The sequence below is a fragment of the Salvelinus namaycush genome, chromosome 8 (genome assembly GCF_016432855.1).
Source record: "Salvelinus namaycush isolate Seneca chromosome 8, SaNama_1.0, whole genome shotgun sequence".
Lineage (NCBI taxonomy): Eukaryota > Metazoa > Chordata > Actinopteri > Salmoniformes > Salmonidae > Salvelinus > Salvelinus namaycush.
This window is the reverse complement of record NC_052314.1, coordinates 26,220,096-26,236,652: the sequence shown is the minus strand read 5'-3', so window position 1 is coordinate 26,236,652 and position 16,557 is coordinate 26,220,096. Positions and strand designations below refer to the sequence as shown.

General features: G+C 43.9%; 1 protein-coding gene across 1 annotated transcript; it reads left to right on the top strand.

The window, feature by feature from the left end:
- The first annotated feature begins 240 nt into the window (after positions 1-240).
- prkaa2 (protein kinase, AMP-activated, alpha 2 catalytic subunit) lies at positions 241-16,240 on the top strand. The gene is made up of 11 exons (XM_038999544.1): positions 241-502; positions 1,696-1,837; positions 2,380-2,473; positions 6,157-6,301; positions 6,649-6,736; positions 6,834-7,058; positions 7,262-7,424; positions 7,538-7,720; positions 7,956-8,111; positions 11,612-11,738; positions 11,896-16,240. Exons 1-11 carry the CDS (start codon positions 403-405, stop codon positions 12,156-12,158), a joined length of 1,686 nt encoding a protein of 561 aa, XP_038855472.1. The 5' UTR covers positions 241-402; the 3' UTR covers positions 12,159-16,240.
- Positions 16,241-16,557: the final 317 nt, after the last annotated feature.

Sequence of the window (16,557 nt, the reverse complement as noted above, 5' to 3'; positions counted from 1 at the left end):
TCGATAGGATAGATGTTGCCTTGTCTAGTGCAGGTTTTCCCAAACCCAGGGCTGCGTTCAATACATTTTTACATTCTGGGACGCTCAATTAAACGGAAACGGTGCTGTACTGAATCACCAGTTAAAAAACAGAGAGGGTTTGGGGATCGCTGTCAGCATGGCCACTGCCCTTTAAATACGTCACTCGTTGCTTCAAGCCACAACCACCAAACGGTAGCAAATGTACCTCAAAGTCTGTTCAAGAACGTTTTGTGGAAACGTGTCGTTCAGTACAAACCGTTCCGCAACGTAGCAAACGTTCAAGCGAACTGAACGCACAGGTCTAGTGTACCGCGGTCCCGCGCACCGTGTAGACAGCCAGCTCGAGCCTACCGGAACGGTGTAACGTTCTGAACGGTAAAGATGGCAGAACGACAGCAGAAACATGAAGGCGGCCGAGTGAAGATCGGACATTACCTCCTAGGAGACACTCTGGGCGTCGGCACCTTCGGCAAAGTAAAGAGTTAAGTCGCGTGCTTGTCAACAGTCATGTCGTGGGAACATTTGTTGTTATTGATTGTAACTTTGCGGCGGACTATTTAAATAGCTACGCAAAATGCGTAGCAGTGGCTGCGTAGTTACGAATAGGCTAGATTAACGTTGTCTCGGTTGATATGTAGAGAATGTGGTTTAGGTTTGTTGAAAGGTGAATTATTCCAGCAACATATCTAGCTAGCCTGTCCACTCCTTCTTATCAGTAATGATAGGCTAAGCATGCATAATTACCTTCGACAACAATGATGGTGTAAAAACAAACAGGTCACACATAATTGTATCGTCTGACCGCCAGTGAATGTTGGAGGTTGACTTTGCTAGTGACAGTAACGTTTGACATTTAAACTTGCCCTATATGGCTATGGAAAGGACATTTTTAAATGAAAATAAACATGAACGTTATAGTTTAATAGTGCTCATCATCACCAATGTTCCCCGATCATGTAAAACATACAATGGCATGGACAGAATGAGAATCTAGAACGCCTCGTCAAGTTTCCTATTTTCTAGCAGTCTCAACGTGACCTTGTAGAATTCAGACCCCCCTCCTCCTCTCCCCCCTGCACTACAGGAGCTGTGTTTGATTCGAGACATGAGTGTGACAGTGTGTAACCAGGAACTAGCCAACAATAAGTGTTGCTACATTGTAGCAAACAGACAATATTGCTAAATTGTTAGACTGACTAACCATGAGCTACAGAGTACAGACAGACTATCAGACAGACACACTTGATTGATTCACCTTGTAATCTATGTGTATGGCTTTAGGCTTACTGTAATTGGTATGTTGTGTTTTCCCTGCTTACCGGTTTGTTATCTACGTTTCTTATTGTTGTGAATAGATAGATATAGCTAGTCCAGTAATGTAAAAATAGTGATGAATCATGTCTTGTTGACTACTCTGAAACAGCTAGGGTTTTGTTCTTTATCAGGCAATGAAAGTTTAGCTGAGCATAGCATCTACCTCAGTGTAGTCTGTGTGACCTTGGCAACAGAGGAAAAGACTCAACTGTTTTTAATATTTGACCTGTAGCCTACAGCAGTTGAACACACTACATATTATTATACTTTTTTTTGACAAACTTTGGACATTCCAGTTGGTTCATGTGTGTGTGTGTGTGTGTGTGTGTGTGTGTGTGTGTGTGTGTGTGTGTGTGTTAGTTGGAGAGCACCAGTTGACAGGTCATAAGGTGGCAGTGAAGATCCTGAACAGACAGAAGATCAGGAGTCTGGATGTGGTGGGCAAGATCAAACGAGAGATACAGAACCTCAAACTCTTCAGACACCCTCACATCATCAAACTGTGAGGATAACGCATGCAAACTGTGTTTGTTTATTATGGACCTAAGAAGTACCCTCCCCTCTCTCCCCCACACACATACACTCAGTGTTTGTTTACTATGGGCCTCAGGAGCACCCCCCCCCCCTCTTTCCCCCACACACATACCCACACACACTGTGTTTGTTTACTATGGGCCTCAGGCGCCCCCCCCCCCCCCCCCCCTCTCTCTCCCACACACCCACAAGGAATTCCATTTAGAGGAAATCTCTAGTTAAGAAGATGGAAATGTATAATTCCTGCTTGGGTAAATCCCTTCCCACGTTTCTAGTCTCCCACCTCTCTTGCTTGCTCTCTCTCCCACAAGGAATCAGTTTGCTCCGGTTAGCTGAAAACTGGTTAAGAAGATAAAAGTTTATAATTCCTACTTGGGTAAATCCCTTTCCAGGTGTCTCTCTCTCCATGTTATTTTTAGGGTTAGGCCACAGTGACATTGTGAGCTATGGCAGACATATTGGCTTCTGTAAGATATATGTGTTTGTGTGTGTGGTGTGGTGTGTTTTTAGGTACCAGGTGATCAGTACTCCTACAGATTTCTTCATGGTGATGGAGTATGTCTCAGGAGGAGAGCTGTTTGACTACATCTGCAAACACGGACGGGTGAGACATACCTCTGACTGACTGAAGCCTGACTGACTGACTGAATGACTGACTGTCTGGTTGTTTGTTTGACTTATTTACAGGGGACAATGCACATTAATCAACATCAATATTACAATAATGCAACACCCATGTAAATGTGCCGGGGTTAGCCAAAAGCTAATTTGCACCCGTAGTCCCAAGGCAGCTATGGACAATTACACAGCCATTATACAAATACTCACTAAAACAATACAAAATACAAATACATTACATCCAATAATATATCATATATAATTCTAACGACAACAACAACACTATCATCAACTGTCGTCTTACATATGAGGAACCACAAATAACTCGTGTGTACAGGTTTGGATAGATTTAGCCATGTTTTCAATTCAAATTTAAAAGTACAATAATCAGTGCAGCTTCTCAAGTCCATAGACATTGCATTCCAGTATATTGTAGCGCTAACAGAGAAGGCCAATTTTACTGTGTCGAAAAGGGACAACGCAATCCCCTCTAGTTACTGCCCTTGTTATCCTGGAGGTGCTTTCCTTGAGCATGATATGCCGGCATAGGGGTGGAGGGGCAAGACTATACAGGATCTTAAAGACAAGATTTGCATCTACATACTGCTTAAAGCTATCCAGACTAATAAATGATGTTTGTAAATTATATGACAATGGTGGTAACTGTTTGGTTTGTTATCAAAAATCTTAAGTGTTTGTTTGTCGAGTGATTCAATTGGTTTCAGAATAGTAGCTCTTGCTTGTGACCAGCATGTGAGGCAATATCTCTGATGTGAGAAGATCACAGCATATGTAGTTTGGCGGCCTCCAGAGGAAGGAAATGTTTTATAAACCTAAAGTTGGATAATCCAAACTTGACCGTGTTAACCACCTTCACATGTTTCTTACGTGTCAATTTGGAGTCCAAAATGACACCAAGATACCTGAAGTTAGACACAACTTTCAGATTCTCCCCATTAACAACAACAGCTCGGTGGGAAGAATCAATGGATTTCTTAGAGAAGTAAATACAAACAGTCTTGTCTATTTAAATGCAGGCAAGAATTAGTCATCCATTTAGAAACATGTACCATAGCTTCAGTTAATTTGTTAACAACTAGTTGTCTATTATTTTTGAGTGTACATACAGAACTGTATAGTCTGCATACATCTGCATGTTAACTTGTGGGCAAGCAAGTGGGAGATCATTTATATAGATGGTAAACAGAAGGGGGCCTAATATTGACCCTTGTGGGACCCCAATGTTATAGTAAAGAGAGTCCTACTGAGTGTCCCCCAAACGAACCCTTTGACTTCTGTTTGTCAGATAGGAATACATCCAACTAATAACTTCAGTGGACACATTAAGGGAGGATAGTTTGGATAGGAGGACTTCATGATACACAGTATCAAAGGCCTTTTTAAGATCCAAAAAGACTGCGCTGACTTCACCACCTATGTCCAGTTTAGATTTAATGCACTCCAGAAAATAGCAATTGGCTGTTTCGGTAGAATGGTTAGTTCTGAATCCAAATTGCATTTGATGTATGGAGTTGCCCTGAATGAGGTGATCAGTCAGATGATCAGCCACCCGTCTTTCAGCTACTTTTGATAGCACTGAAAGAATGCTTAGGTTGATAATTTTCCACCAGTGTTGGGTCAGCAGATTTTAAAACGGGTATCACTGCAGCAGACTTCCAAGAACGCATATTTGATGGACAGACTAACTAGATGTACAGTAGGGGTAATCAGAGAATATTTGTGTCTCTTCATGAACACAGTTTCTAGACCAAATACATATTTTGTTCTAGAGCTCCTGAAGAAGCTAATAATGCTGTCCACTGCTGACGCTGAGATTTCAGTAATTCTGAATATTGGTTTATTATTACATATGGGAGTGAGAACTGTGGTCTTGGTTGAAAATCTTTAAGCCAGTTCCCTGACAGCGTCACAAAAAAATAGTTAAAGGTGGTGGATATGAAATTGGAGTCTTAAATTAGAATCACATGAACCTTTAATTCAGGATGTTTTTTAACTTTTCAGCTCCTCTCCCTGGTAGTTTGAGATTTTCCCAAATCACTTTGCCATTTCCTTTTGCTTCATTGATCACTCTAAGAAAGAACTCAGCTTTTGCTTTTTTTATATTCCTAACCACCTTATTTCTCAGTGATGCAAATATACGTCTGTCATCATTCTTACCAGACTTCAGTGCTTTTTTTCAAGGAGAAATCCCGTTCTCCAGAGGTCCTCGTTGAGCCATGGTAGAGAGGTTTTCCGTCTTGGCTTACGTTGAAATTTCCTAGTAAAAGAGGTATCCACTTTGTCAATAGCTGACAGAAATGTTCTGTATCCAGACTCTGGGTCTTCATTGCTTAACAGATCAGACCAGTCAATTTGACTTCTAGCTGCATCGTAGTTAACTCTGTTTACTTTTCTGGATTTTTTTTATGGTACTGTTGCACATTAATATGGTTCTTACATCTCTTGTTAGTGAGCTTTCTAATCACCAATGTAACATTGTGGTGAGTTATACCAGTTGGTTAGTTACTAGACTTAATTATTTGATCAGGTCTGTTAATAAACACCAGATCAATTTGAGTCTGGGATGACTGTGTTACTCTGGTTGGACCTTGTATTATTTGAGTCAGGTTGAAATAGTCTGATCTCTTTGAGTTTTTTTTCCTGCAAGTTTTTTTTTCTCAGAAATCGCCCGTGAAGATAATCTCCTTATGATCCCATTCTTTAAGCATGGCATTTAGATGGTCATAAAACGAGATATCAGATGTTGGTGGTCGATATAATCCAATAATAGTGAGAGACATATCGTCTGCTGATTCAGGTAGTTCTTTAATTGTAACTTGAATGGAGTTCTGGTCAGACATGTGCAACTTCAACCTGAATGGATTATTCTCTTTGAACACAACATGTTTTCCTCTGACTGTTATTCCTCTTATCAGAAGCTTTTCCCTTGTTTCCTTACTGAGAATATATATACGCCAGAGTGCACATACTCTCTGTACCGACCTCAAGTGGTTTGGATTAATTTCCTGTATGAGAACTGTGGTAGAGCTCCTTAATGGGGTTGGCTATGGCCTCCTCCTTTGTCAGGATTTCCCTCTCTGTGATAAAAAGAGGTAAAACAGTCTCCTTTGGGGCATTTCAACCCACAACCTTGTTCCAGGTCTCATTTTCCTTGACATCAGTTTTTGCATCGCTGGAAATAGCCACAACTACAGCAGCCATTTTAATTGTAGTGTTAATGATTAAAGTAATTTGTTTAACATTGAAATATATCAACAAAACTATTCAGCATTATACAGTGAGGATACTTGTTACTTAAGAATTGATGGATGGTTGATCCTCAAATAGATATTTGCTGGATTCAGTGTTCTCCAGCAATTGAAGCTTCCAGCCGGGCCGAATACCCAAACAAAAGGAGATGTCAAAACACAACAAAACAAAATATGGATATATCATTCCGGACCTTACAGGCCGTCGGTCGATAGATCCAAAAACTAATCAAACAAGCCATCTGGTGAGTAGCGCACTCCTGTCCTGCAGTTGTCCGATTGATTGATTGATATAGACACAGGCCATTTTATGGTGCCATTTTTCATAGTGAAAGCATGTAGTCACATTAGAAACGAATAATCTCCTAACCTCTTAATCTGTACCTCATGTTGTGTGTAGGTAGAAGACAAAGAGGCTCGCCGGTTGTTCCAGCAGATTATCTCCGGTGTAGACTACTGCCACAGACACATGGTGGTGCACAGAGACCTCAAACCTGAGAATGTACTGCTGGACCATTCCAAGAACGCCAAAATAGCTGACTTCGGTACACTACACACACATGCACGATAGAGAACACATACACACACACACACACACACACACACACACACATATACATAACAAATTGAGTTGTCCACAAAGCCATAACCACTATCAGCAGTAGCAAATGTCAAACCAAACCACTTGTGTTTTAGAATATACCGACACCTTAAACTGGAGACGGGGAGTGAGAGAGACAGAGGGAGGGAGAGCGAGCGACAGAGGGAGAGAGGGGAAGGGAGAGAGAGAGGGAAGACAGAATATAGTAACTTGTGTTTGTTTGGACAGTAAGGTTAGGTAAGGTTGTCATTTGAAGATAATGCTGAAAAACTGATTTGCTCTGGTCAACAGGGTTGTCAAACATGATGTCAGACGGGGAGTTCCTGAGGACCAGCTGTGGATCTCCCAACTACGCGGCTCCTGAAGTCATCTCCGGAAGGTGTGTGTGTGCATGTTTAGGCTGTACGCAGATCCTTAGGTTGATACCGTAGGCTACATGTTATGGTGTGATCGTGTATTCTTTGCTTTGTGCACAGGTTATACGCTGGTCCTGAGGTGGACATATGGAGCAGTGGGGTGATCCTGTATGCGTTGCTGTGTGGGACTCTGCCCTTTGATGACGAACACGTTCCCACGCTGTTTAAGAAGATCAGAGGGGGTGTCTTCTATATGCCAGAATACCTCACTCGCCCCGTCGCTTCCCTGCTGCTGCTCATGCTGCAGGTCGACCCGCTCAAGAGGGCTACCATTAAAGACATTAGGTGACCCCTGACCTCTAACTTTCCCTACTGATGATGATGCTTATGTTTTTAATGTGATTAATAGAACTGGCAAACCTAACCAAAAGCTTGTTTGTGGTGGTTGAAGGTTGGTCCAGAGCAAAAGAATAGAAGAATAATGGATAGTAACTGTTACTTTGTGTGTGTGTGCGCGTGTGTGAACGTTCACACGTGTGTATGTGTAGGGAACATGAGTGGTTTAAGCAGGACCTGCCAGGCTACCTGTTTCCTGAGGACCCTTCCTATGACTCCACCATACTGGATGAGGAGGCAGTCCGAGAGGTGTGTGACAAGTTTGAGAGCACCGAGTCTGAGGTGATGTCCAGCCTGTACAGCGGAGACCCTCAGGTATGCACGCAACACAGGCATGTACGCACACACGCTTAGTCATACAGTACGCACTCCCCCTCTCCCCCTCTTCTCTCACCCTCTCTCTTACTCTCTCCCTCTGTCTCTTCCAGGACCAGCTAGCAGTAGCGTACCATCTGATCATAGACAACCGGCGCATCATGACCCAGGCCAGTGAGTTCTACCTGGCTTCCAGCCCTCCCCAGGGCTCCTTCATGGAGGATGGCATGTCACTGCCCCCCGGGGTCAAACCACACCCAGAGAGGATGCCCCCCCTGCTGGTAGACAGCCCCAAGGCAATTATTTCTACCTGGTTCTATTCTATGTACTATGTTTACAGTATATACAATCAGATACAATATCTCTGAAGTGTAAACACTTGATGATGTGCTTCTTGCTTCTCTTCTTCACTTCTTGATGATGTAGCAAATGCAACATTGGCAGTATAGTTTTGCATGAAGTCTTGTCCTCATATATTTATGACTGCTTGTTGGGGATAATAAAGATTCTCTCCTCTCTGTCTGTCTGTAGGCGCGCTGCCCGCTGGATGCCCTGAACACCACCAGAGCCAAACCCCTGGCAGTGAAGAAAGCCAAGTGGCATCTGGGCATCAGGAGTCAGAGCAGACCCTATGACATCATGGCTGAGGTCTACAGGGCTATGAGACAGCTACAGTATGACTGGAAGGTGAGGCTGTGTGTGTGGAAAGCATTCGGAAATTATTCAGACCCCTTGACTTTTTCCACATTTTTTTTACGTTACAGCCTTATTCTGAAATTGATCAAAAACATTTTGTATTCTCATCAATCTACACACAATACCTCATAATGACACAGCGAAAATATTTCTTTAGACATTTTTGCAAATTTCTTAAAAATAAAAAACTGAAATACCTTATTTACATAAGTATTCAGACCCTTCTCAGTGCATCCTGTTTCCATTGATCATCCTTGAGATGTTTCTACAACTTGATTGGAGTCCACCTGTGGGAAATTCAATTGATTGGACATGATTTGGAAAGGCATAAACCTGTCTATATAAGGTCCCACAGTTGACAGTGCAAGTCAGAGCAAAAACCAAGCCATGAGCTCTAAGGTATTGTCCGTAGAGCTCTGAGACAGGATTGTGTCAAAGCACAGAGCTGGGGAAGGGTACCAAAACATTTCTGCAGCATTGAAGGTCTTCAAGAGCACAGTGGCCTCCATCATTCTTAAAAGGAAGAAATTAAGAATCGCCAAGACTCTTCCTAGAGCTGGCCACCCAGCCAAACTGAGCAATCAGGGGAGAAGGGCCTTGGTCAGGGAGGTGACCAAGAACCCGATGGCCACTCTGACAGAGCTCCAGAGTTCCTCTGTGGCGATGGGAGAATCTTCCAGAAGGTCAACCATCTCAGGAGCATTCCACCAATCAGGCCTTTATGGTAGAGTGGTCAGATGGAAGACACTCCTCAGTAAAAGGCACATGACCGCCGGTTGGAGTTTGCCAAAAGGTGCCTAGAGAAACAAGATTCTATGGTCTGATGAAACCAATATTGAACTCTTTGGCCTGAATGCCAAGCGTCACATCTGGAGGAAACCAGGCACCGCACATCACCTGGCCAATACATCCCTACGGTGAAGCATGGTGGTGGTAGCATCATGCTGTGGGGATGTTTTTCAGCGGCAGGGACTGGGAGACTAATAAGGATTGAGGAAAAGATCAATGGAGCAAAGTACAGAGAGATCCTTGATGAAAACCTGCTCCAGAGCGCTCAGGACCTCAGACTGGGATGAAGGTTCACCTTCCAACAGGACAACGACCCAAAGCACACAGCCAAGACAACGCAAGAGTGGCTTCTGGACATGTCTCTGAATGTCCTTGAGTGGCCCGGACTTGAACCTGATCGAATATCTCTGGAGAGACCTGAAAATAGCTTTGCAGCGACGCTCCACATCCAACTTGACAGAGCTTGAGAGGATCTGCAGAGAAGAATGGGAGAATCTCCCCAAATACATGTATGCCAAGCTTGTAGTGTCATACCCAAGAAGACTCAAGGCTGTAATCGCTGCCAAAGGTGCTTCAGCAAAGTACTGAGTAAATGGTCTGAATACTTATATAAATGTGATATTTCAGTAATAATAATACATTTGCAAAATTTTCAAAACTGTTTTTGCTTTGTCATGGGGTATTGTGTGAAGATTGATGAGGGGGAAAATGTATTTAATACATTTAAGAATAAGGCTGTAATGTAACAAAATGTGCAAAAAGTCGGAATACTTTTCGAATGCACCGTGTGTATGTTTATATACTCAGCAAAAAAAGAAACGTCCCTTTTTCAGGACCCTGTCTTTCAGTAAAAATCCAAATAACTAATAACACAGATCTTCATTGTAAAGGGTTTAAAAACTGTTTCCCATGCTTGTTCAATGAACCATAAACAATTAATGAACATGCACCTGTGGAACGGTTGTTAAGACACTAACAGGTTAATTAAGGTCACAGTTATGAAAACTTAGGACACTAAAGAGGCTTTTCTACTGACTCTGAAAAACATCAAAAGAAAGATGCCCAGGGTCCCTGCTCATCTGCGTGAACGTGCTTTAGGCATACTGCAAGGAGGCATGAGGACTGCAGATGTGGCCAGGGCAATAAATTGCAATGTCCGTACTGTGAGACGCCGAAGACAGCGCTACAGGGAGACAGGACGGACCGCTGATCGTCCTCGCAGTGGCAGACCACATGTAACAACCCCTGCACAGGATCGGTACATCCGAACATCACACCTGCGGGACAGGTACAGGATAGCAACAACAACTGCCCGAGTTACACCAGGAACGCACAATCCCTCCATCAGTGCTCAGACTGTCCGCAATAGGCTGAGAGAGGATGGACTGAGGGCTTGTAGGCCTGTTGTAAGGCAGATCCTCACCAGACATCACCGGCAACAACGTCGCCTATGGGCACAAACCCACCGTCGCTGGACCAGACAGGACTGGCAAAAAGGTCTCTTCACTGATGAGTCTCGGTTTTGTCTCACCAGGGGTGATGGTCCGATTCGCGTTTGTCGTCGAAGGAATGAGCGTTACACCGAGGCCTGTACTCTGGAGCGGGATCGATTTGGAGGTGGAGGGTCCGTCATGGTCTGGGGCGGTGTGTCACAGCATCATCGGACTGAACTTGTTGTCATTGCAGGCAATCTCAACGCTGTGCGTTACAGGGAAGACATCCTCCTCCCTCATTTGGTACCCTTCCTTTAGGCTCATCCTGACATGACCCTCCAGCATGACAATGCCACCAGCCATACTGCTCGTTCTGTGCGTGATTTCCTGCAAGACAGGAATGTCAGTGTTCTGCCATGGCCAGCGAAGAGCCCGGATCTCAATGCCATTGAGCACGTCTGGGACCTGTTGGAACGGAGGGTGAGGGCTAGGGCCATTCCTCCCAGAAACGTCCGGGAGCAGGTGCCTTGGTGGAAGAGTGGGGTAACATCTCACAGCAGGATCTGGCAAATCTGGTGCAGTCCATTAGAAGGAGATGCACTGCAGTACTTAATGCAGCTGGTGGCCACACCGGTTAAGGACCGTTACTTTTGATTTTGACCCCCTTTTTGTTCAGAGACACATTATTAAATTTCTGTTAGTCGCATGTCTGTGGAACTTGTTCAGTTAATGTCTCAGTTGTTGAATCTTGTTATGTTCATAGAAATATTTACATTTGTTAAGTCTGCTGAAAATAAATGCAGTTGACAGTGAGACGACGTTTCTTTTTCTGCTGAGTTTATATCACTGTACATGTTAAGGTGTGTGTGTGTGTATACATGTTAACTGCAATATGTAACATTTTAGGCAACCCAACCAAATTCACATAGAAATTATTGATCTGTCATCCTCATTGAAAGCAAGTCTAAGAAGCGGTAGATTGGTTCTATGTGTGCTTTTTCTATGCTTCCCGGTCTTAAATGTGTTTTTTTTTTTTGTGCCATTTTTGTACAACTTTCGGTTTTGTACACAGTCTCCAAACAGCTTAAAATACAATGTTATTGGTTATTGAAAATATATTTAACAGTGGTTTAGATGGTACAATGATCCTATACACTATACATCGTTTTGTCACATAAACATAAATTAAGCACACTTTGAATTTTCGCAACCAGGAAATGGCGGAGCGATTTATGCATATTGCACCTTTTTAATGTGTGTTGTGTTTAGGTGGTGAACCCGTACCACCTGCGTGTTCGGAGGAAGAACCCAGTAACAGGCAACCTGGTGAAGATGTGTCTCCAGCTGTACCAAGTAGACAACAGATCCTACCTGCTGGACTTCAAAAGCATTGACGGTACGCCAGCTACACAACATATTTATAACAGGAAACTGACTTGTTGATATCTGGTTAATTCTGACAACAGAATTTAGAGTTTCCTCTTTTTACAAGGTATTACTGAGTGCAGAAGATGAGTAATGACGGAAACAAACACTAATCTCTCCTCCCCCAGATGACATCATGGACGCAGTAGGGTTTAAGTCGGGCTCTTCCACCCCCCAGAGGTCAGGCTCCACTGCAGGGCTCCACAGACCCAGACTCAGTGTGGACTCAGCCTGTCCTGCCGTGGATCTCCCCAAGCTCAGCTCCTCTCTGCCTGGGTCGCTGTGCTCCAGCGCTGCCCTCCTCACCTCCACCCCCACCCCGCGCCAGGGCAGCCACACTATGGACTTCTTTGAGATGTGTGCCAGTCTCATCACCACGCTGGCCCGCTAGAGAGGGTAAACCCCCGCTGGGTAACTAGGGGCCTGGAGTTTTTCCTGGTCAATGTCATATAGTCCGGAAAACTCCAGGTCCCGCCTGCATAACCATCTGAAACAGAACACTGCCCTGAGCCTATTTAGACAGTTTTATATTGGTGTGATCCTGACCTAATTTTGCAGAACACTGACTACTGCAGGGCAGACATGCCTCTAACCACAGATCTAGGGTCAGTTGTTCCCTCCTGGTGTTGTAGGTTTGGGCTAGGCAAGATAAACTGATCGTAGATCTCTGATTAGGCTTCCTGTCTGTCTAGAGCAGGGATGGGCAACTTTGATGGGGGTAGGGGCCACAAAAAATCAGAACTCATCATTAGGGGGTGCGGTGGCTCGCGTGACTGCTTACCCACATCCATACACACACATGCAGTCAGCGTTTTGGAGGCCCTAAGCAAGATTTGGCGATTTATAAACATTTTAGTTTAGTCTTGACAGCGGAAGGAATTGATCTGCGGGCCTACAAAAGTGGCCATGCGACCCGCGGGCCACCAGTTGCCCATCCCTGGTCTAGAGCCAGTCTGCCAGAGCCAGTCTGGCCGTGGGAAAGGTTAGAGGTCTCACTTGTTGGGGCAAAGTTGTGTTAAGTCAAATCTACTGTAGCTCTCATATGGCGCGTTCACGTGCTAGTCGAAACTAGGAAACTGACATTTCTAACTGGTTGCAGTTATGCACGTGCAGCGTTCAACCAGTTAGCATGTCGGACATTTCTGAGTTTCCTAGTTCTGACTAGCATGTAAATGCGGCAATAATGTTTGTTTACAGATAAACGACGCCTCCCTGACTACTCTCAACCTCCAATCAGCTCCAGAATAGCCGTCACTGTAGAACAAACACACTGAGCATTTTATATATGGTTTTATATGGTTTTTGTAACGACACAGATTTTGTTATCCATATTTATCATATATATTTATATTACTATCACTTTGAGTAGTGTAGTAGCTGTTGATTGTAACATACCAGAAATGAAGTTAAAGAGAGGATTGTTATTATTATTTAGATATCATATTCTTATTTATTTTAAAGAGGTTGTTTTATAGGCTCTGTGTGGTACTGAATATTGAGTATTGAAGCACTGCTGATGTTTGAGAATTATATACGGACTTAAGAGATTTTAGGTGATGAGAGGTTGTAGAGAGAGAGGGAGAGTGGAGGCTAACTGACTGGCAATATTGTTCTGTGGATTAGTTAGTATTGATGCTAACTGACGGAGGAGGAGGGAGGGAAGTGTATCTGTAGTGAACCTTTCTCCAGGTGCCTTAACGCGTTGTTTCTAGCTTGGTGGCTGTTTTGTTTGCAGAAACGGAATGGCAAGCAGACTGTTCTGTATGTGTGTAGAGGAGAGGACTGACAGGAGCTTGCCAGGGATTGGTCAGGAGAAGACATACAGTACTGTAGTTTCTGTGCCAATGAGATTAGAGTTCTGACTAATATAACTAAAGATACAGGAGGAAAGGGAATAGATATGACAGAACACTGGAACAAATCTCCCTTTACCAATTGTCAAATGGTTTACAGTATATAGTCTTCCGGACTCCTGTCTGTGTCTCTTGTTCTGCTGGAGCCAGTGAGGGCTGGGCTCTTGCTGATCTGATGCATGCTAGTGTGTGTGTGTGTTTCTCTGGTCTGTTCTGGTACCATGATGGTGGTCTGTTTGGTTTGTTATTAAATGTAGAATCATTTGTATCTCTCTCTCTTTCCTTCCCTCCCTCTGGAGTTATTGGTTTGTTGTGTATATTTGCAGTAGTGTGTGTTGCGCCGAGAGAATTGTAGACCTCTGTTGGGCCAGTTAAAGAAGACACTAAACCTCTCTTTCCTTCTGTTTCCTTGTCATTTGTCCTGTGCAGCAGTTCTGTTTTCACATCTCTATTCTGAGAGAGTAGTCTGTTTTTCTGAATATTTGGGGGGATTCTACAAGGTGTCAAACATTCCACAGGGATGTTGGTCCATGCTAATGCGATGGCGCCATGCAGTTTCTGCAGATTGGATGCAGTACATTCATGCTGCGAACATCCATCTCATCCCAAAGATGCTCTATTGGGTTGAGGTCTGGGGACTGCGCTGGCCACTCAAGTCAACTGAACTCGCTGACAAGTTCCAGGGGATGTTTTTCCACTCCTCGGTTGTTCAGTGTTGGTTATCGCGTACCCACCTGAGCCACTTCTTGTTTTTAGCTGATAGGAATGGAACCCGGTGTTGTGTTCTGCTGCAATAGCCCATCCGTGACAAGGATCGACGAGTTTGTTTTCTGACCCACCTGTTGGCTTGCACGATTGTTGCCATTCTCCTTGGACCTCTCATCAACGAGTTGTTTTCACCCACAGGGCTGCTGCTGTCTGGATGTTGTTTGTTTGTCGCACCATCCTCTGTAAACCTTAGACACTGTTGTGCGTGAAAAGCCCAGGAGGGCGGTCGTTTCTGAGATAAAGTCACTTAAGTCACTTGTTTTGCCTATTCTAACGTTCAATTGAACAGTAACTGAATGCCTGTTTTTATATGACAAGCCACAGCCATGTGACTCCGTGTCTGTAGGAGCGATCAATTTTTGTGAACTGGGTGGTGTACCAGATAAACTGGCATATCCCATAGTTGCGATATACATACATACTGAGGGTACAAACATTATGAACACCTGCTCATTCCATGACACACTGACCAGGTGAAAGCTATAATCCCTTATTGATGTAATTTGTTGAATCCACTTCAGTCCGTGTAGATCAGTGGTCACCAACCATTTCTGTAGGTCACCAAACATTTCAGTAGAAAAGCCAGGCCTGATTTTGTGTGTGTTGTGCTGTTGGTGGTAGGTGCACTTGATTCAAGCGGACCGGGAGATCTGTTGCTAAATCGAGTGCGCCTACTGTGCTGACAATCGAATAGCTCAAATGACCGTACAGAGCCTCCCCGGCCACAGTAAAAACGTTTGATACTAGCCTCGGTAAGATTGAATAACTTTTAAAACCACGACCACAGAGGGACTGTAAAAGAATACAGCAAAGCGCTGCAGTTTTTATGAGTGTGTTGGTTTTCATTCAGCACTGTCAACCCTGCTTTTATTGAACACTATTACAAAACATAAAACGCTCTTCTCCCTTTTTCCACTCGCGCTGCAATTAGTAGCCAAGTGTATCGATAGTCCTGCGTTTTATTATTATTAGCGTCGTGTCTATTTTAATATCGAGGAATATTTCACTTTCTCTGGTCATAGGAACCGCATGAATTTGTGCATGAGGCAGATGCGGCTCGAGTTTCACCATCAGGTGGAAGACGGTGTCTCTTTGGTCTGTCTCACCGAGAGCAGTGACCGTGAAAGGCGGACCCGCTGCGGCTCTCTTCCTCCCTCCACTGAGAATAATGCTCTGTTCAAGACAACTACTCTGGAAAATCGAGATCCGACTAGGGAAAATGTTTTTGAACGGTCATCCAACTCGGAATTCCTAGTCGGAAACTCGCATCTTTCTAGAGCTCCGACCTCAAGATCACCGACGTCACGATTTGACCTCGTTTTTCCCCCCTCGAGTTCACAGTTGTCTTGAAAGCACCATGGACATCAGATGCAAGTGCTGTACCATATAATTTATGATCAGCTGTGCCTTGCAAGTGCTGCAAAACTGATATGTTATCAAAGGTCAAGTTTTGAAATATAATATGGTCTGAGAAGAACAATATTGGCAGACCAGGCATATAGCCAATATGCTGCGATAATGTATTAGGCCTACTGCACAAACCCCATTCCTATAGAGCTGTTTTTATTATTATTATTTTTTTTAAAGTAATGTAATAATAATATTTGAGCAGTAGATCTTGGCTTGCTTTTAGTTTGCGAAAGCGATCTTGACTCAAAGGTTGGTGACCACTGGTGTAGATGAAGGGGAGGAGACAGGTTAAAGAAGGATTTTGAAGCCTTGAGACAATAGAGACATGGATTCTGTATGTATGCAATTCAGAGGGTGAATGGGCAAGAAAAAAGATTTAAGTGCCTTTGAACGGGGTATGGTAGTAGGTGCCAGGCGTGTCGGTTTGTGTCAAGAACTGCAACACTGCTGGGTTTTTCATGTTCAACAGTTTCCCATGTGTATCAAGAATGGTCCACCACCCAAAAGACATCTAGCCAACTTGACACAAGAATTGGAGTCATGGGCCAGCATCCCTTTGGAACGCTTTTGACACCTTGTAGAGTCCATACCCCGACGAATTGAGGCTGTTCTGAGGGCAAAGGGGTGGAACTCAATATTAGGAAGGTTCTTAATGTTTTGAACACTGTGTCTGACTGTAGCTGCTACAAGGTCAGGGAGAAACTCTCCTTCCTGCTGCTACACTCATGCAATTACTCACAGCAATGACCCGATATTCTG

Excerpts from the sequence above, each read along its gene's own strand:
- prkaa2 (XM_038999544.1), top strand. The coding sequence starts at position 403 with ATGGCAGAACGACAGCAGAAACATGAAGGCGGCCGAGTGAAGATCGGA. Across the intron at positions 8,112-11,611 it reads AGCTACAGTATGACTGGAAG|GTGGTGAACCCGTACCACCT; the intron begins GTGAGGCTGTGT and ends TGTTGTGTTTAG. Across the intron at positions 11,739-11,895 it reads GGACTTCAAAAGCATTGACG|ATGACATCATGGACGCAGTA; the intron begins GTACGCCAGCTA and ends CTCCTCCCCCAG.